The sequence below is a fragment of the Pristis pectinata genome, chromosome 8, assembly GCF_009764475.1.
Source record: "Pristis pectinata isolate sPriPec2 chromosome 8, sPriPec2.1.pri, whole genome shotgun sequence".
In the NCBI taxonomy this organism is placed as follows: domain Eukaryota; kingdom Metazoa; phylum Chordata; class Chondrichthyes; order Rhinopristiformes; family Pristidae; genus Pristis; species Pristis pectinata.
The window spans coordinates 25,892,539-25,914,489 of record NC_067412.1 but is presented as its reverse complement, the minus strand read 5'-3'; the positions used below and the strand labels follow the sequence as shown (position 1 = coordinate 25,914,489).

Sequence of the window (21,951 nt, the reverse complement as noted above, 5' to 3'; positions counted from 1 at the left end):
GAGATACTGAGAAAGTCCCAACCATAATGGAGCATCAAATGATATCTGTAGCACAAGTGGAAGCCACCCAAAATCTGGGTTCTGCTGGGAAATCTCAGATATCTTCAGTCTTGGATTTTATTTTTGAATGGTAGCCAACTAAAAATTGTGATGTGCTTATTAGTGAGATGATTGGATGAATTGTTCACATAGCCCAACAAGAAAAAGTCTGTCTTTGCTAACCCCTTTCTTTCCCCACTCTGCACCTGCTCACCAGCTAGTGTCAAGTTCTGAGCGCACATGATGCTGAGATTGTGCAGCATGCAGGAGATCATCAACACTGTAGAATGCTGCAGGGTATTCCTAGAGCTGTCAAAACAATGAAACTGCTATGGCAGAGTGGCATTTGTTATAAGTACACTACCTGCATATACGTGGGGCTGAATAGTCTTTGTGACTTACAATCACTCTCTTTTGATGTACTGGCTTGTATTCAGATGACACAAAGGACTGACACAGAATGGAATTTATTGACTTCAGCAAGGATACTGGGCACTGACCTGCCTGATGCACTGCATATGGCTACAGTCCATTAGACAATGAATGAGCTGAATCCCTTTTCGCTACTCTAAGTCCCTAGTCTGACATATAAAGCACAATGTCAAGTCAGCTTCAGTGGCACAACAGCTACCAACACCTGGTTCTGCCACAATGCACCTTGCCTTGCTTATTGTGCTTGCTACTCACTGATAGAGTCATAGAGTTATACAGCACAGAAACGGGCTCTTCTACTATGTTCTATGACCCAATGTTCATGCTGAACAACCTGCCTACCTGAGTTAGTCCCATTTGCCTGTGTTTGGCCCATATTCCTTTCTTATTCATGCACCTGTCTAAATGTCTTTTAAACATAGTAACTGTACCTGCCTATACCACTTCCTCTGGCAGCAAAGTTTCATACACCCACCACCCTCTGTGTGAAACACTTGCCCCTCAGGTCCCCTTTAAATTTTTCCCCTCCCACCTTAAACATGTGTCCTCTCATTTTAGACTCCCCTACCCTGCAAAAAAACTGTGACCATTCAACTTATCTATGCCCCTCATGATTTTACAAACCACTATCAGGTCACCCCCCCTCCCCTCCCCCAGCTTCCTACGCTCCAGAGAAAACAGCTTCAGCCTATTCAGGGTCTCCTTATAACTCAAGCCCTCCAGTCCTGGCAACAACCTTGTGAATAAAGGAGAATTAAACATCCTCAACTCATGGAATGGAAAACATCAGTGACTTTCCATCTGCAATAGTGGACTGCAGTCTGGAGATGCTGCAGTATCTCCCACTGTAATCCGGAATAAAACTCATTGGCCATGGTGAACTTGACAACTAATAGCAAAGCAGTCTTCACCCTGCTCTGAGACTGGAATTATTGAACAACCAAGTGGCATGTTTCAGTGGGAATGTGCTTAATTAAGTGCAGAAGTTACCCTTACAACACCTCACTGTTTTCCAGGTAGGAAAAATGATCCTGTACAACCTGATTAGATATAGCAGCTGCCAGCAGAATTCATTTTGGAACTAACCTGAAATTGGGTTGATCATTCTCTTAGCTAGTTCTGTTGGGGTTCCTTCCTGTTGCTGAACATGTGTTCAGCTGTGCAAGGTTAAGAGTGGGAAATAGGGAACTCCAATTCAGTGATTTCCAGCATCTGCAGTATCTTGTGTCTCCACAATAATTGATTGGCTGCTTTACATACCTGTACCAAGCTTTTACACTGCATGTCTTAATACCTTTGTCAATATGGGGTGGAGAGTACAATAAATATGCATGTATACCCAAGGTGCAATGTTGGAACCAATTTGGTACCTGTAATGCACAAAGAATGAGTTCTACTAAGCCTACACTTAATTGAGTTTTATTGAACAGCAGTGGAACATTGAAAAACTGTAATTTCAAATTAGTATGCAATGGTGTCATGACACGGAGTTGCCAGATGGAAGTCACATGACAACAATGTGTCACAAACCAGCAACAAAAGAAACACACTGAGCATGATTCAGTGTTAAAAACTATTTTATTAATCACTACTTATGATAATACGTAAAATAAAAGTTAAAAAAAAATGTTAGTATGTTAGAATTCAAAAATGTTAAACCTCGAACGTTAACCCCAAAACTAAACTCTTCATGTGTGTGTGTGTGTGACAAAGTCCAAAACTCCCAGTTCCTGAATGGTTCTTAAAGTTCAGTTCCGCAAGCCATAAGGTGAAACATGAGCAAGGGCTTCTTCAACAACCACCGTTGTCTGAAGATAAGATGTAGATGTAGAAAAACATAGAGAGGGTACATACGAAATCCAAATGTTCCACGATGGAACCCAAACGACACTTCAGTGTTTACTCGGTAGTGACTTCCTCACCCCGAAAAGCATCCGAACCGTGGTCGTCCACACACAAATACCTGTTTCCTTCTACAGGTCAGCAACAAAGTGAACTCCACTGGATTACTTCCAACTTCCATACATGGATTTCAGTGGCAAACACAGTTATCGTTTCTCATCCATCGATAGAGAAAACAAGCAGGCTGGTGTCTCTCTCCCTTCTCTCTCTCTCTCTTTTTTCTTCTGCCTTCTTCAACAACGTCATTACGTCCTTTATCTTCTATTGACGTAAGCACGCCCCACACACACATACACACACACTCTCTAAAAGGGACTTTCACTGAGTCCGTAACAAATGGCTGTAGTGAGATTGAAAATATCAATTGCTTTCATTTGCTTTTATGGCAAACTGCAGGAAAACTGAGTGGAATAAAATTATTTTGTTAATGCTTGGAACCAAGGTGAGAGCAAAATTGTTTCTAATATAGAAATTACTCAGAGCTTTTTAGTTTCTAATTATTGTTGCTGTCAATGCACAGATAAAAGAATGCACTGGTCTCAAAGCTGACGCTTACTGATGTTGTCGTCGCCTTGTTATGTTTCATTTTAATACTAAATTCTTGTAAATTGTTACTCTTTGTCATTTGAAATGCAAATAAAAATGAAGCGTAACAACTGTAAGGCTATTTTTTGGCTCTCTCGCTCTGCCCCATTTCTGATCAGGAGCTGTACATTTTATCTGCCCAGGTAATTTCCTATTCTGAGCACCTATGGAATAGACCTGTCACTTGACAGGACCTAAGAGGAGAGATGTGTTCCTGTCAAATGGCCTCAAGCCTCTCCAGTTGCTTCTTGAGAACATACACATGATATTGCCAAGATGTAAAGAATGGCAGTGTAATTTGTGAATATTAAATGCTTATCTTCCCTGATTCTCTTCAGCTTGCTGCTTATTCTTCTTAATGACTGGAAGGGCAGAAATAGGGTCAGAGCAGCTTTCACCCTCTTATCCTGACATTTGTGCCTGAACTTTGAGTGCTCCCTTGCTTCCCACAACGAGCATCAAAACTGGCTAGTATGTTCTGAGTCTGCCATGTTTCAGATATCACACTTCAAAGTGTCTAAAGTAATGATGAAAAGAAAAAATAAAACTTTGTGATCTGACTTCTTTCTTCAGATTTAAGGATTTATAAGCAGCGCTCATGGACATAAACTTCCTTCAGCAATTAATCCCTAAAAGGACCAATCAGAGTAAATAAGATTACAAGATCACAGTTTCTTTTTAGAAGTTTTCTACATCAGTTAGTCTCAGTATACTCCTTCACTGTTCGATATCTGAGCAGGGACCTTAAAGGATCAGGTTAAATTAAACACAGTTTCATCCTTGCAGCTCCAGATCCCTGAAAAACTGAACATGCCATAGAACATCAGGTAATACCTGAAAGATACTTGCTATCTTTGCAGTGATAGGACTTAGTTCCACAAATCTTCGAAATTTAATTTCGCCAGCTGCTGATGAGTTTGACTAATCCTCAGCAAATTTGTTCTGTTGGGGCCAAAGTAATATTAAGTATAAGATGGGGCAGTATGTGTAATTTATATTTCTGCCCTTCTTGTAGAGTGAAGGAACAGTCTCATTAAAGAAAATGTACTTCTATTCAACACAGCAAGGTGTGACATCAATGTCAAAGATATCAGGTGCCTGGGGCTCACTTTATTATTGCCTGTTGTTAAAAGCCCAATGGCAGAAACTGAGGGGAAGGATGTCAGGGTGTAAGGAAAGACACAACTTCAAAAAGCCTATCTTTGAAGATTATTTTTCTTACCTCCCTGCAACGTGTACTCTGTTACTGCCCTGCTGTGTGCACCAAGACCGGCACTGTTGTATGCTGCAACTTGAATTTCATATTGGGTCCAAATTATGAGGTCTTTAAGTAGACAGTAGGTCACCTCAGGACTCGTGATATTCTTAAACTGGTATCCACCTGGAAGACCCGCAAGTCGATATCTACAAAGGGAGAAACACTGGCATCATGGGAACTGCAGTGGAATTGCATTCATTTCATCTGTACAAAACTATATATATAAAGAAATTGTTGTAATACTCTTTAAAGAACATGCCAAAATGAGGTGCAAATATTTTTTGTTTTCTAATACACAATTCTGGAGGAACATTTTAACACTTGCATGTTTTATAATATTTTACCAAAATTACAGGTAGTTTTCTTTCTATTTTGGAGAATCATGCTAAAAATATTAACATATCACAAAGCACTGGTACCGGATGTCACAAACACTGTTCATTGTCCAATGTCTGTGGCTACTTTATCTATTTCTGTTGCGATAGCTAAAACAAAAACACAAAAGGCAATAGTAATAGATGAAAACAGTGGTAGATTGAGATGACCTTGAAGTATTACAAAACAGGCACAAAAGTTAGACCTGGATTTTTGCATAACTTTTAGAAGGCTTAACTATAACACCCAACTATTTGCAACACTTTGGATCAAAATGAAACCTATAGATTTGATTCATGGCATTTAGTGCTTTCAGAATTTCAAAAAGTTTAAGAATCAGTATTAATAATAATTCATACAGTTAATGTTTTTGAGTCTCTTGGTCATTCTGAAACATTCAATATGAATTATGTTTTCAATATATTTGAAAAAAAAACAAAATAGAACTGAAAAGCAATATGCGCAAGTTTAGATGGTTTATTAATGAACCACTTCCCCTACTTTTGTATGGAAAGTCAGGATTTTCTGTGAAGACCAGATGTAACTGACAGTTTCTTTTGCATTCCAGAATTCCAGAATTTGCTATCAACATTTTGCTTCTGGGCAGCCAAATATGGTCTGATGCTGGGCTCCTCGTGGAGGAAGGAAAGTTGTGATTACCAACCACTTAGGGAATCCACTGGTATAGGTTACCCGTGGTGCAAGATCTGCTTTCCCATTCATTTCAATGAAGGGGAAAAGCCACGAGGGATTAAGGTATTAATTTAGAATTTTTAAGCTGCATGACTATCTTTAAATGGAGGTTTTGCAGATGGTGTGGAGCCAACAGACCGCCTTGGTATGGCGGGGTCATTCAAGTTGGGAGAGTGAAAAAGAATGTAATGAAAATAGGAGACAGAGCAGATAGGGAAATAGATACTGTTCTCTGCAGCTGTGAGCATGAAGCCCAGCTGCTACCTTGCCTGTAGTTTGTCAGGGTTAAGGCTTCCTCAGCCTTGAAGGAGTTGTTGTGGGAGGGGAAGGATCAAGTTATTGTGGTCCATGTGGGAACCAGTGACATAGATGGACAAAGGAGGAGATTCTTGTGGAGAGATATGAGCAGACAGCATCCAACTTAAAAACTAGAGCCATAAAAGTTATAACCTCTATAGGTCCAAGCCACCTTCAACCTGGCACAAGATAAATAACATCAGGAGATGAATGTGTGTCTCAAAGATTGGTGTGGGAGAAATGGGTTTCAATTTATGGGACAGAGGCACAGTACTGGATAAAGGAGATGTCCCATTGAGGCATGGTTCACAAATCAGATTAGGACTCTTGTTCTGATAAATTACATAACTAGTTGTGAAGGTAAGGCTTCAAACCAACAGTGGATGGAGTGGGGTGGGGTGTGGTGGGACATGGTGGGATCTGGTAAAGGGAAATTTAGATAATTAAAGAGAAAGGAGAAGTAGTGGTGCAGGGTAGTTAAATCGATAATGATAATAGGCCAGGAAGGAACAAAGCACTTTTATTTCATCTCATAAGATGTGAAAGCAGGGGAATTTTTGGCATAGCACTTAGTGGAGCTACTCAAATGACTACTGTATATCTCAGTTTGAGCTCTTTGTGGTTGTAGCACTAGAAAAAGTTCTCAAAACATCAAAAGAATGACCATTCATCAAAACACGTGGTGATTGATTTGTTGTTGATATTATAAATGTAAGCCTCCCACTCAGCCTTGGCAGTAGCACTGTAGCCATTTCATAAGGGTTCTGATAGTTACTCTTCCTCTTAGCAAATAGAACATAGAACAGTACAGCATAGGAACAGGCCCTTCAGCCCACGAAGTGGTGCCAGACTAATTAAGCCTATGACACCTAATCCCTTCTGCTTGCATATGGTCCATATCCCTCCATTTTCAGCACATTTGGCACATGTGCTTATCTAAGAACCTCTTAAATTCCTCTATCATATCTGCCTCCAACACCACCTCTGGCAATGCATTCAAGGTACCCACCACTCTCTGTGTAAAAACCTGCCCTGCACATTTTCTTTGAACTTTCCCCCTCTCACTTTAAAATTTCCCCCTCTCACCTCATCTCTCCCCCCATCTCTCCCCCCTTGTATTAGACATTTCAACCCAGGGAAAAAGATACCGGCTGTCTACTCTGTATAAGCCTCTCATAATTTTATAAACTTCTACCAGATCTCCCCCCAGCCTCCATCACTCCAGAACCCTAGTTTGTCAACCTCTCCTTATACGTACATACCTTCTAATCCAGGCAGCATCCTGGTAAATCTCTTCTGCACCTTCTCCATAGCCTCCACATCATTTCTATAAGGGGGTGACTGGAATTGAACATAATACTCCAAATATGGTCTCACCAGAGTTTCATAAAAACTGCGACATGACTTCCTGACTCCTGAACTCAGTGCCTCAACTAATAAAGGCAATCATGCCATATGCCTTCTAACCACTTCTGCGGCTACTTCCAGGAAGCTATGGACTTGGACCCCGAGATCCCTCTGTACGTCAATGCTGTTGAGGGTCCTGCCATCATTAAATGCAAATTATTAAATACGAAGCAGGATGTAATGGTTGCAAAGGCTTCCATCAAAAAAGAACTTTTCTTGTCCAGTTGCACCAGGTAGACGAGTAGAGGGGAGGAGCCAGTAACTTTTTTAAAGTTGTTTTTCAGTTAAGAGCCTGTTTGTCCAGTTGTTTTTTTAGCAGGTATAAAAGGGAAGCAGGCTCTAGCGGAGCGGCCATCTTGGAGCGGCCATTTTTGGGAGTGGCCGTGTTTGAGGTGTAAGTGCCATGGTTGAGTATGTGTTGAGGCTTTGGTTCAGGAGGCTTTGGTGAGAGGAGGCTGAGCAGGTAGGTGCAGGTGAAGTTTTCCTTAGAATTATTGTAGAACTAGTAGAATAGCTGGGATGTCAGTTAGGGCAGTGGCATGCTCCTCCTGCAGAATGTGGGAGATCAGGGAGACTGCCAGTGTCCCTGATGGTTTCACCAGTAGGAAGTGCGCCCAGCTGCAGCTCCTGACTGACCATGTGAAGGAAATGGAGCTGGAGTTGGCCGTACTTAGGATTCTCCGGGGTGCTGAGAGGATTATAAGCAAGAGTTGATTGAGGTGGTCACACCTAAGGTACTGGCTGCAGATAGTTGGGTGACCACTAGGAAAGGCAAGGGGAAGAGACAGACAGTACAGCATCCCCCTGTGGCTATTCCTCTCAGCAATATTTACCCCTTTGGATACTGCTGTGGGGGGATGACTTATCAGGGCACAGCAGCAGCAGCCAGGTCAGTGACACTGTGGCCGGCTCTGAAGCTCAGCAGGGAAGGGTAAATGAAGTCAGGCAGAGCAACAGTGATAGGAGACTCGATAGTTAGGGGGACAGACAGGAGGATCAGTGGCCGCGAAAGAGATGCCAGGATGGTTTGTTACCTCCCAGGTGTCAGGGTCAAGGATGTCTCAGAGCGGCTGCAGAACATCCTCACGGGGGAGGGTGAGCAGCCAGAGGTCGCAGTGCATATTGGCACCAATGGCATAGGAAGAAAGGGGAAGAGGTCCTGTGCTGTGAGTATAGGGAGTTAGGAATGAGGCTTAAAAGCAGGACCTCAAAGGTAGTAATCTCTAGATTGCTCCTGGTGCCATGTGCTAGTCAGGGCAGGAATAGATAGACAGATGAATGTGTGGCTGAGGAACTGGTGCAGGGGGCAGGGTTTCAGGTTCTTGGATCATTCTGGGGCAGGGATGACCCGTACAAGAGTGATGGGTTGCACCTTAACTTGAGGGGAACCAATATCCTGGCTGAAAGGTTTGCTTGTGCTACTCGGGAGGGTTTAAACTAGCTTGGCAGGCGGATCGGAACCAGAGCACCAGGTCAGAAAGTGGAGGGATTGAGAGGAAGGTAGATGTCATGACCAGGAAGAACAGGCAGGAGCAAGGTAATAGACACAATGGGACGGACGGGCTGAATTGCGTTATATTAATGTTAGGAGTACTATGGGTGAGGGTGATGAACTTAGAACATGGATCAGTACATGGGACTATGATGTTGTGGCCATAACAGAGACTTGGTTGAGAGAGGGACAGGAATGGATTCTTAATGTTCCAGTGTTTCTATGTTTTAGAAAAGATGGAGAAGGCAGCAAAAGAGGGAAGGGGAGTTGTGCTATTAATCAGGGACAATATCACAGCTGCATTCAGAGGGGACATAATGGAGGGTCGTCCACTGTGTCTGTGTGGGTAGAACTCAAAAATAAGAAAGGTGCAATCACTATTATGGGGTTATACTATAGACCCCCCAATAGCCACCGGGCTTTGAGGAACAGATATGCAGGCAGGTTGGGGAAAGGTGTAAAAACAACAGGGTTGTTGTAGTGGGTGACTTCAACTTCCCTAATATAGACTGGGACCTCCTTAGTGCAAGAGGTTTAGGTGGAGCAGAATTTGTTAGGTGCATCCAGGACGGTTTCTTAAATCAATATGCAAATAGTCTAACAAGAGGAGGGGCCGTACTGGACCTGCTATTGGGTAATGAGCCTGGCCAGGTGACTGACCTTTCAGCAGGAGAACAGTTAGGGAACAGTGATCACAACTCCTTATGTTTTAAGATAACTATAGATGAGGAGACACAAGAGATTCTGCAGATGCTGGAATCTGGAGCAACACACACAAAATGCTGGAGGAACTCAGCAGGTCAGGCAGCATCTATGGAGGAAACGCTGACTGTTTATTTCCCTCTACAGATGCTGCCTGACCGGCTGAGTTCCTCCAGCATTTTGTGTGTTCAGCTATAGATAAGTATGGACCTTACGGGTGAGTATTAAATTGGAGCAGGGCAAATTACAAGAGTATTAGGATGGAACTAGGGAAAGTTAATTGGGAACAGCTGTTTTTGGGCAAGTCCACATCTGACATGTGGAGGGTGTTTAAAGACCAAATGCACAGAGTACAGGACAGGTATGTTCCAGTAAGAAGGAAGGACAAGGATGGCAAGGTAAGGGAACCTTAGATGATGAGAGAGGTGGTGAATTTAGTCCAGAAAAAAAGGAAGCGTATGTAAGGTTTAGGAAGCTAAAATTAAACAGAGCCCTTAAGGATTATAAAAAAGCCAGAAAAGAACTTAAGAAAGGAATTAGGGTGGCCAGGAGGGGCCATGAAAAGTCCTTGGCAAGTAGGATCAAAGGGAATCCCAAGGCATTCTATACATACATCAAGAGCAAGAGAATAACTAGGGAGCGGGTAGGACTACTTAAGGATAAAGGAGGGGACACATGCTTGGAGGTGGAGGATGTGGGAGAGGTCCTAACTGAGTACTTTGCATCAGTATTTACCAAGGAGAAGGACGTGGAGGATAGGGAGATCAGTGTGGAGTGTACTAATATGCTGGGGCATTTTGAGATAAAGAAAGATATGGTATTGGGTCTCTTAAAGAACATTAAGGTGGCTAAGTCCCCAGGGCCTGATGGGATATACCCCAAGTTATTGAGAGTGGCAAGAGATGAGATTGTTCGGGCCTTGACCAATGCTTTAGTGTCCTCCCTAGGCACAAGTGAGGTCCTGGAGGATTGGCGAGTAGCTGTTATTCCATTGTTCAAGATGGAACTAGGGATAATCCTGGAAACTATAGACAAGTGAGTCTCATGTTAGTGGTAGGGAAGTTACTGGAGAGGATTCTTAGGGATAGGATTTATGAGCATTTGGAAAACCATGGCCTAATTAGGGACAGTCAGCATGGCTTTGTGCAGGGCAAGTTGTGTCTTACTAACTTGATTGAGTTTTTCAAGGAGGTGACGAAAGTGATTGATGAAGATAGAGCTGTGGATGTTGTCTACGTGGATTTTCTTAAGGCGTTTGACAAGGTCCCTCATGGGAGGCTCATCCAGAAGATTAAGATCCACGGTAAATTGGCCATTTGGATTCAGAATTGGCTTGCCCATAGAAGACAGAGGGTAGAGGTTGATGGGACTTATGCTGGCTGGAGGTCAATGACTAATGGTATTCTGCAGAGATCCGTACTGGGACCTTTGCTGTTTGTGATACATGTATAAATGACCTGGATGAAAACATAGATGGGTGGGTTAGTAAGTTTGCAGATGATACCAAGATTAGTGGTGTTGTGGATAGTGTAGACTGCCAAAGGATACAGCGAGATATAGATCAGTTGCAGACATGGGCAGAGAAATGGCAGATGTCATTTAACTTGGCCAAATGTGAAGTGTTGCACTTTAGGGGATCAAAAGTGAAGGGACAGTACATTGTTAATGGCAAGACCCTTAACAGTGTTGATGTGCAGAGGGATCTTGGGGTACAAGTTCATAACTCCCTGAAAGTGGCTACACAGGTTGATAGGGTGGTAAAGAAAGCATATGGCTTGCTTGCCTTTCTTTGTCAAGGAACTGAGTTCAAGAGTTGGGAAGTCATGTTGCGGCTTTATAAAACTCTAGTTAGGTCGCATCTGGAGTATTACAATATTACAATTCAATTCTGGTAGCCCCATTACAGGAAGGACGTGGAGGCTTTGGAGAGGGTGCTAAAGTGGTTTACCAGGATGCTGTTTGGATTAGAGGGCATGTACTACACGGAGAGGTTGGACAAACTTGGGTTGTTTTCTCTGGAGCGATGAAGGCTGAGGGAAGATCTGATAGAGGTTTATAAAATCATGAAAGGCATAAATAGAGTAGACAGCCAGTATCTTTACCCCAGGGTCGAAATGTCTAATACTAGAGGGCATGCATTTATGATGAGAGGGGGTAAATTCAAAGGAGATGTGTAGGGCAAGTTTTTTTTTACACAGAGTGGTGGGTGCCTGAAATGTGCTGCCAGGGGTGGTAATGGAGGCAAATATGATAGAGGTGTTCAAGAGGCTCTTAGATAGGCACATGAGTCATATGTTTCTTTACTCCCAAAGATGTTCCACCTATCATTCTGCCGTTCTATTTTCAAAACGACCACGTACTTAGACATTAAAGTCAGCAGGAAATTCACAATAATGAATTCATTGTGAAATCACCCTAGAGGAGCATAAATAAAATTGCCCTTTTACTTTGGGTGCCTTAGAACTCAACCATCTCTGCAGCTACCTCTTCAGTGCAAGTATTCAAATCCAAAAGTTGAAAAGGAAACAATAAACAGATAATGATGTAAAGTGAATCCATGTAGATCTTGAGGTTTAATAGGTCGCAGTTTAAGGGATCACAATGTGGCCATTATGCCTCACCATGGTATTTAATCTAGCAGAGAATTGAGACTGTCTTTAGCTAAAATTTTATTGGTGTTATTTCACTTTTGCAATTAACCATGGTATCAGATCAAATGAGCCAGTTGACTTCAATGCTCTTTAAAGTATCTATTTGATCAATAACTCCAAGGCTGATTAATGGAAGGTGCTGCTTGTCATGAGTGGATTAACCCTGTCTGTGGATGAAGCATATAAACAGCAGGTGAAAAGTAGCCAGGCTGATGTATATACACGCAGACATTTCAGGCGGTCATCACAGGGAACCATCATAGTGGATTAAGATCAGATTTAGCACAATTAGACAAAAGTGATATCTTGTCACAGTTGGCATTCTCTTTGTATTTCATAACACAGATTTCGCATCGGCTTAGAAATATAAATCTAGTGTTCAGGTGATGACAACCTCTTTAACCGGTGTTCGTGGTTGGGTGCGGAAAATGGAAAAATACAAAAACTTTGAAATATTGCCTGGGCCTCCGGTCAGTTACATGAAGGTGGTGGTTGTAGAAATAAATGTGAATCAGTGGGATGTGAACCACGTGGCTTTGTATTCCATGAGAATCTGTGGGCTACAGGACAGTGCCTGACAGCACACCATTAACAGACCTGCTTTCTACACAGCTTGGCATTAGACTTTACCACATGCAGGTGCAATGGTGCTGCTGGTGCCCTCTTCCTCTCTCCTTCTCCTCTTCCTTCTGATGTTCGTCTTTGTCTTCTGTGTCCTGATTGTCCTGTCCTCCTTCCTGCTTTCTTCTTTGAATGCCCTTAACCACAAGCCTGTTTGCCAAGTTCTGCATTTTGTAACAAGTGATAACAAACTAGAAGACTCTGACTGGTAAGTACTGGGGAGCAGCAGCTAATATGAACAGTGAAAATATGTTTTAAAGAGGTCAATAGTAGTCACAATTGAACTCCTTCAGCTGCCATTCAGGAGCAGTGGCTAGAGAGAACACAGGAAAGAAAAGCGAGGTAATCAGGGAGAGCCTTTCTCCCCAGTTGCAATCAATAGATGGATGTGATTGCCCTTGAATGAATGAGTCATGCAATTTTGTAGGATACTTGAAGTTTGACTTTGAGGAAGTTCCTCTCTTGGTTGACCATAATCTGAACATTGAGTGAATGGAAGTCCTTGCAACACATGAAAAGTTCTGAGATCTGGAAGGGAGCTCAAATTGATACATACATGCAGTCTATGACAGTCTGAACCTGGCAACTCTAATGCTGGCAACTCATTCCCGCTGCTCTATCTCAGTAGCTGGACTAAAGATAAAGTTATTTCTCCCAGAGTATGGAGTATTAGCGACCTCCCCGATGTTGCACAGAGCAGCAAACTGTGAAAAAGGGCATAGCACAGCAACAGCAATCTAGAAAGACTCAGAGATTAGGTAAGTTATATGTCCAAGCAGTCTGGTCACATGTGTGAGCCTGTATCAAGGGTGCAGAAGGTTTTGGTGATGGCTATCTTGATGAACAGTAGCCTCTGTAGATACTGCTCCTTGTAGAGATCTAGCTAGAAACATGTCTATAAATCCTGGGGTCAATGTTAGGTGGTGAGCCTCTCTACATCTTCTCCCTGGGGATCCTGTGCATGTCTGCCACACCCCCAATGCCTGTGGTGCAGCTCCAGTTTCTGGCAGTGGTAGCACTATGCAAAGACTCAGTATTCTACAGGTCTAGAAATGGCAATAAATGTCAGTATAATCCTCTGTGGTGAACTCTTATAATAAGCAGCCAGCTTCTTGGAAGCTATGAAGCAGCCTGCCAAAGCTTCAGTTGAAAATGTGAATAAGCCAGAGTTGCTGAGCTAATAGTGTTGTGAAAACCTGGTTGGTCTGTGAATGAATGACAGTCACATTATGGAATAATATGACTTAAATGCACATTGCTATATTGTAAAACAGCATTGCAAAATGAGTGATGTTATTTGATGCCCATTCAATGATGAATGCACGTCACACATCACAAGCAGAATCACTCTGGGCAGTATCCAGTTAAACTTCTGCAATGACTAAAAAGACCTGGAATAATTCTAGAAGAAAAAAAATCACTTTTCAATCATATGACACTGAAAAAAAAATTATGCGAGCGAACTTCTGGGCTGACATTTTCATCCTGTCAGCCCAAGCCTAATTTAAACTCAGATCCCAGAGGTGCAAGGATACTGTATTAATCTACAGTACAAAAAGCCCTTTAGAATTGTATTAACAATCAACTGTGGTAAGAAGACCAAAACTGCAACTTAAAAACAATACCTGTGGAAAGTGTTTATTTTCCACAAAAATAACATCAATAACATTAAAATGCAGTTTATAATGTTAATCTTAACTTGGAATGTGAAATTTTATTAAAACTTTGGTTTCCATAAGAAATGACACCAGGACTTTCTCCCTCCACTATTTATGTTTGGGAAATGTATGAATGCAATGTAAATATTTAACGTTCTGCAAAAAAAAATGCCCAAAGATATCATCTCATAACTTTATGAGATTTCTAATAACTTTCTATATTTTTACTTCAACATGCCTTGCTAGCAATTTTCTTATGTGAATTCCACTTAATTTATTTCAAAGCTTACTGCGTAAGGAAAGCTTAATATTTCACTTTGTACCTGAGAATGTAACCTTTGAGGACCCCATTGATCTCTTGCTCCGGAGGAGGTTGCCACTGCACCATTATAGATTGATTTGTTCGACCACTGGCCATAATATTCTGTGGAGGGGCACTAGGTGGTTCTTCTGGTAACAGCAGCCTGTAACCAAGCATATTACATGATAAATCAAAACATAAAGTACAGGAAGTTGTATAGATACATTGTTCTGTGAATGGATATTAACTTACAAGATTCACAATACAGTAGATGGGTAAAGATATTTCTGATGTTTTTTCAGAATAATAAACTCCAAAAGTAGGAGTACTACAGTGAAAGAAGAAATATAATAGCTGCCTGTGCCTCTGATTTTAAAACAGCTGAAGGGCAGTATTGCCTTTCACGATGTTTTTGAACAGAGGCATATTTAAGGAGTTTGTACGTTCTCCCCATATCTGTGTGGGTTTCCTCTGGGTGCTCCAGTTTCCTCCCACATTCCAAGGATGTGCAGGTTAGGAAGTTGTGGGCATGCTATGTTGATGTCAGAGTGTGGTGACACTTGCAGGCTGCCCCCAGAACACTCTGCGCAAAAGATGTATTTCACTGTGTGTTTCGATGTACATGTGACTAATAATGATGTTTTGTCTTTCTTGTTTTATTCTTCAAGAATTTCTTAAAACTTTTAGATTTGCTGTTGAAAATTTCTACATTGTTGTGGAAGTCATGTTATTGAGCAGTATCTAAGGCAGGTTTTGAAAATTTGAATATCTAGTTGTAACTGTATGGGGGGGGGGGGGGGGGGGGGGAGTCCCTGGGTTACAGAAGACCTGACCTAGGAAAGTCCAACTTTGCACAAATTCTCCCAGACTTTGCTCTCAGGTAGAGTACTCAAATCTCTTCGCCAGGAAACTATGTGGAGATCATCCACAGTAAAATTCAGTGCTTTCTCCAAACTCTCCTTCTGAGCCACCTCTCATTAGCACACACTATCTTTTATTCAACTACTGATAGTTTCCTCGCTGATGAGCAGATCATCTACAACACCCATCACTCCACCCTGGCTGCATTCAAGCTGACTTTTGTCACAGTTCACTTGCTGGTAACAACTCCTATCACCAACACTGACCTTCCCCATTCTACTCTTTGCAAATCAGTCCCCAAGGACTGTCGAGGCAAAAGAGTTCACACTACACTTTTGGGGGAAATTGTTCGTTTCTGTCTAATGGAAAATTTAGTGTACAGACAGTCCTCAGGAGTGGAATCCTTATATAGCTCAGGGACACCCTGTACTCAGAGAAAGAAAGGTCACACAAGTGAACACAGCTGTTATTTGCCTTGCACACATGAATTTACCAAGATAAGATCAGAAAAATGGCCAAAAGTATTTCTTTCATATCAATAAAAATTTACGTTGTCGGTTTCACTGTGCTGCATAATTAATGACACCATTAATTGGATTGGGTCTTCCATATATGGCATAGCAATTAGTGTTGTTGTTTCACTGCTGTGCAGAGAACAGAGGGATATGGACATTGTGTAGGCAGAAGGGATTAGTTTAGTTAGACATTTAATTACCAGTTTAATTAGTTCGGCACAGCATCGTGGGCCGAAGGGCCTGTTCCTGTGCTGTACTGTTGTATGTTCTAGCTCTAGTGACTCCCAGGGTACTCCGGTTTTCTCCCAGATCCTAAAGACATATGGTTAGTATATTAATGCTGGCTGGTATATTAATTACACCAAGTGTCGTGGATGGTAGAAGAATCAGGGTGGACTTGATGGGGATGAGAGAGAGAATAGGTTGTAGGGAATGGGGTAATGTGACATGTGATTCTGTGAGCTTAAAATCAGAGGCTTCCTTCTCTGTTAAAATCTGAGGTTTCCTTCTCTGTTATAAGAAAATATGCGAAAAATGAGGAAAAATGAGTTTATCAAGTAAATTATGTTGAATCTCTGCTGAGTGAATGAATTGTCATCAAAGCCATTCTTCTGATTCCCTCATTGTTCACAATGCTGGATTTAAGAGGTGGTGATGTAAGAGGGAGAATCTTGAACCTTCACAATTAAACACACCAAAGTGCAAAATGTGGATCTCTTACAGCACAAGATAACTAAACAGGCCAACAAGTGGTCAAAAACAATTTGTTCTGCATAAGCAAGTGATATATTATCTGGCATATTGTTAGAAAAGGGAAAAACATTCTGTCAAATACTTAATTAAAATTCATCTAGTCTGAATACATGTAGCTTATTTTCTCTGTTACAAGTTGCTTGATGAATACAAATAGGTTATTTGATCCTGTCCTCTCATCTATGACAATATCACATTTTTTTAGTTAATTAGGATCTGACACAGAAAGAAAGCCATTTAGCCCAACTGGGTCATGCTGGAGTTTATGTGGCATCCAAATCTTCTCCAATCCTACTTGGTCTAATTGAAATAACATACATCTCTTCCTTTCTACACAATGACCATATCCAGACTACCTTTAATATATCCATGCTATTATTTTTGATTACTCTTTGCGGTAGCAAATGCCACATTTTTAACATTCTTTAAGTACAGAAATTTCTTCTGAATTCATTACCAAATTTATTAGTGTCCTCTATGTATTAATGGCCTTTATCACTGATCTCTAGCTGGTTCCTTCCTCTTGAGGACCAAGGGTACTATCTTCAGCAATTTTTTGTTCATTCATCCGATGTGGGCATCACTGACAATGCTCAATGTTACTGCCCTATGAAGATGGTAGCTAGCAGCTTTCTTGAAGCTCTGCAGTCTGTGGGTGGGATTCCCAAAGCTGTTTGGTACACTGTTCCAGAATCTTAACCAAGTTACAATTAAGGAATAACAATATATTTCCAACACATAATGGTGCATGATTTAGAGAAGAATGTGCAGGCAGTGTTGTTTCCATGCACTGGGATGCCCCATTCTTTGGTGGTAGATGTTGTGGGTTTGGGATATGAAGTTGAAGAAGCTTTGGCAAGTAACTACAGCACATGTTGTGGGTTCATAGGGCAACCACTGTGCTCTGAGATGACGGGATTGAATATTTAGGTTGATGGATGGGGTGCCGGTCAGGTGGATAACAGTGAACTTTTTGAGTGTTGTTAGTGCTGCAATTATCTCTGCAAGGGTAGAGTACTCTATACACTCTTTATTTGTGCCTTGTAGGCAAAGAAAGGTTTTGGAAAGTCGAGGAGATGAGTCACACAGTACAGGTTATCAAGTCTCTGACCTGATCATATCAACAACTGAAACTTTTGCTCCCTTGTCATCCATTCTTGCTACCTTACTGCCAACCTCTTTGCTTGAACCACTTTATCCACAACCTGCTTGCATCCTGCATGAACATGAACTGAGTTTTAACCCTTCACAGGGTACTGAACCTCAAGACCACTTGATTACCTCTGGACCCCTCCCCTCCTCTGTTGAAATTTATCTGCATGGTTTTGTCGATACTATGTTGGTGATTTCATCTTTGGAAGAGATGTTAAACAATGGCATTCTCTGCCCTCCTGGTTGAATGTAAAAGATACCATGACACTACTTGAAGATGAGAAGGAAGGCTTTTGATGTTTGGGCCAATATTTAACCATGGACATCCCACTTTCAGGCTACTATTAAATGTTCTCCTTCTCCTACTGCCTGTTTTCATCATCATAAAATTAATTATGGGCAAAATAGTATGACTCCATTAAGCCCATTCATCTATCACCATCATCCTTGAAAACCTCCACTCATTCCTGCTCCCTAACAATGTTATTAATTTCTGCCCATGTACAGAAATTATTCCTTGACCACATAGTACTATCACATTGATATATGCTCCAGCCATATATTCTTTTCTAAACTCATCCATGAGCACTTTATTGGAGGCACAGCCTTTAGTTGTATTGATCCTATATTCCTGAACTTCTTTCTTAAATTAGTGCCCTCACCCTTAAGCTCAAAAAACTTTTTGTTTCCCAAACATTACAGAATACATTTTATCCATCTAAGTCATTATTTCTCTTCCTGGTTTGATAGACCGTTTTTCTCACATTCCAATTGTGTATAGACTTCAACAGTACTTCATTTTCTGTTAAGTATATGGTAGATCCTGAAGATGGAAAGATGGTGTATTATTAAGTAGTTTTCTACAAAGTATGAATGGGGGAATGTGGAGGGGGGATACTTTGCACTAAATGAACCATATCGATGCCCACTGTGTTTTGCTTTTATCCATTACAATACTTTGGAGCAGTAGTTCTTCGTAATTATTTGTGCAAATGTTCGTAGACGTTACCTACGTTCCAAACCTAACCTGTAGTATTCTGTAGATGTTTAGATTAAAAATATATAAAAATTGTGAAAGATAATTAGATTTACATTTATTGTACTAATTCTCAGTAGGGCCAGTGTGCAGCATGTTAAAAAAAATTAAAATGACCAATAATACTAAGGAGAGGAGGTGCTTCACTGTGCTGCCACACACCGTAAATATCGATCCTTTGTATCGAACTAAACGTGGAACTGTTTAAACTTTTCTTCCTCTGTTGGAAAACAGTATACCTGTTGGTTTCTGTGCTATACTGTCCTTTCCCCAGTTGATTCACTGCGCACATTCGGAACTGGTAAGAGCGAGCTGATGTCAATCCATTCACAGTAACATGCACCACTTCAGGGTTAATATTAGATAACTGTACCTTCCATGGAGAATCTAGAGGACATAGAAAAGAATGCTCCAAGGGTTAAATAGCTCATCAGTTATGTAAAATACATCTCATATCAACAAGCGTAATTGTAAATCGGTGAAAAAATCAAGTTGAACACACTTGTACCTTTTGATTGCTTTATGAATTAAAGTTACCTTCCCCAGGATTCCACTACTCAATAACCAACTCTGATTAAAAAAAGCATACACGTTTTGCTCTTCACTACTCAACAGTTTAACTGAGATCAGGAAGATGTGAAAGATTTGTGACTTTGTACCTTCATCCTACCTTGCTGTGCAAAGGTATGTTGGTACATTAATGTTTTATGCTGTTAACCTGCACTCATTCACTTGGTTATTCAGGAGATAATCTGACAAAGCAATCATCAATAATATTCACAGCGACAATGACTCATACTCAAATGGTGCCTTTAGCACAATGAAAAGTTCCAATGCTTCACCAATGCATTATCAAAGTGAAATTTGGCACTGATGCCCAATGACTGGGTCAAAGGGTAAATTTTAAGTAAAATCAGTCAATGCTCAAAATACTCAGAAAACATTTCCAGTGAGTGATTTCCCGTGACAGTATTTTCTGGCAGATGACCTTTCAGCAGAACTGGAAAAAGTTTTAAACAGATTTAAAGTGCATAAAAGGGTTGAAGCAGGTTGTAGGGGGAATAAAGGGAGAAGGGATAAAAAGGAAAGTACTGTGATCAAGTGAAAGGCAGGAGGGATTAAGTGACAAAAGGGACAATATTGTTTGCTGAAAGAGGTTGTTAATGGGACAAGTAAGGGAACTGGAGGAAATGCTAATGATGAAAGGAGAACCAGTATCTGAAATTTTCAAAGGAAAATATTGTGAAACAAAAGTGCTACACATGCTAATTATTTGAAATTGCAGAGTCCAGAAGCTGGTAAAGTGTGTTATTGGTAGAAAAGCTTCATTGGAACAGCAGCAGTGGCTGAGAACAAAGAACTGAGTGGGAAGGGTGAATGAAAATGGCAGAATTAGACTTGCAGACTGAATGGAGGAAGGTTTACCAACACTATATTCTAACAATAACGGACAGGTTATGGGTGGGATGTGTTATGGGCAGTGCCACATTAAGCCATCAGAAAATCCAAAAGCAGCACAAGCATTTCCTGTATCTGTGGACATTGTACGAAATCATATTAAATAGGTAAAGATGTAATACAGGATCTGCAAGTTACCATTGCTGAAATGTAGCCATCTTGTAAAGCTTAGTATCCAGACATTTGAAATTATGTCTCAATGGTAAAATAAAGATAATAGAGAAAGTAAAAGCTTAATGCTTATTTACTCATGCACATATTCCAGTTATATACATAGATAAATAATCAAAATATTGCAGAAGTTGTAATAATTTTAAAATATTGCATTTATATCCTGTTAATTTTTAAGTTGCACACCACTCCACATGATGATGCCTTCAACTTGATAATGGAACTGTCTGACTTTTGAATGTCTCTGGGCAGCAAGCATAGACCAATGGGAAGCTGGGACAAGACTGTTCCCACACACTGCATATACCTCCCTTGTCAGAATATCTGGTGTTGCTCAACAATGCACATTCTGAATAGCTCTAAAAACTTGTCAGATTACTTCAGGTGAGTTTAACAGTTGACACCTTCAAATTATAGCCCTGATTGGGATGCATTATTATGTTTGATGGCCAGTGCATTTCAATATTTAACAATCTACCTTCCAGCCCATACACATGAAAAGGCTGGCCATTACTGTATTTAAAATGCATAGGATCTTTTAGAATTGGTTAGGTACTTTTAGTAGCTATTTCTGCAAAACTCCCAAATCCTGTAATCACTCAGTTGCAGCAGTTAATATTCTTACATAACAGACTGCTACAATTAATTTCATTTATTTGGCTTCACATGATAACTGTTTGGTAGAAAAAGAGATTACACATGGATCTAATACCAGACATTTCCTGAGAGTTCCAAATTCTAAAGATGTGCCTTATCCCAGATCAACTTGCTGACTTAAGCTATTTCAACTAAATTCTGTAATGGTTCCTGGAATTTTAGTATGAGGTGCAAAGAAGGGAAGTCAATAATTTCACAACTGTAAAGGTAGCAAACTACAAATTGGAAATTTCTTGTCTGTCCTTGGGATGCGACTATATTTGCTTCCATAAAAATCTGAATTATCAAATCAAAATTAAATAGACTCACATCTCATCAATCAATTTAAGTCATCACAGGCAGTCATATTAATGTGGTTAGGAGATAATTAAGGCAGAGAAGAAATGCTTTTTCAGTAAGCACCTTAATATACCTGCATCTTTGCAAGGTCAATGGAATATATGGTTTGGTTACCATAACTTGGAACTTCACTGGTGCTGCAAAGGCATGTTAAACTGTCATATTGTGGAGGTCAACAAATACCTTGTTTGTTGGTCTGCCACTGTGTTGTTCAGTAATGCATGGTCCAAGGCAATGTGCAATTGAACAAGCTTTGCACAAATCACACTGGTCGAACTTTAAAAGGAGATTGGGTAAGTTCATAATAGTTTGGAGATGGGAAGTTCCTGGAACACAGTTGTAAAAAGGGATATTAGTGTGGGGCTTGGATGCCAGGAATCATTCGCTGGGAATGTGAAGCAGTCAGTTGGGAGTTAGGAGTGGGAATCAGTGAGTCAGGGCACTGTGACTGGAGGTCGAGTCTTGGGGATGAGCATAGTTGAGTTGGGGGGGGGTGATCATTGGTTGGGGGTGCTGAGGTCAGTGGGTGAGGTAGATGGTTTTGTGTGATGGGTTGCTGTAGGGTGATGGTTGCGAGCTTGGGGTGAGGTGTCTGC

The 21,951-nt window shown here is 41.0% G+C and overlaps 1 protein-coding gene across 1 annotated transcript in view; it reads right to left on the bottom strand.

Annotated features, from left to right (window-relative positions):
- The window catches only part of sdk1a (sidekick cell adhesion molecule 1a), a 604,439-nt gene that overhangs the window by 147,899 nt on the left and 434,589 nt on the right, over positions 1 to 21,951 (bottom strand). The window contains exons 16-18 of the mRNA XM_052021137.1: positions 18,970 to 19,117; positions 14,436 to 14,576; positions 4,181 to 4,362 (exon numbers count right to left, since the gene is read on the bottom strand). Of these exons, the coding sequence (XP_051877097.1) occupies positions 4,181 to 4,362; positions 14,436 to 14,576; positions 18,970 to 19,117 (471 nt within the window). The remainder of the gene's footprint in view (positions 1 to 4,180; positions 4,363 to 14,435; positions 14,577 to 18,969; positions 19,118 to 21,951) is intronic.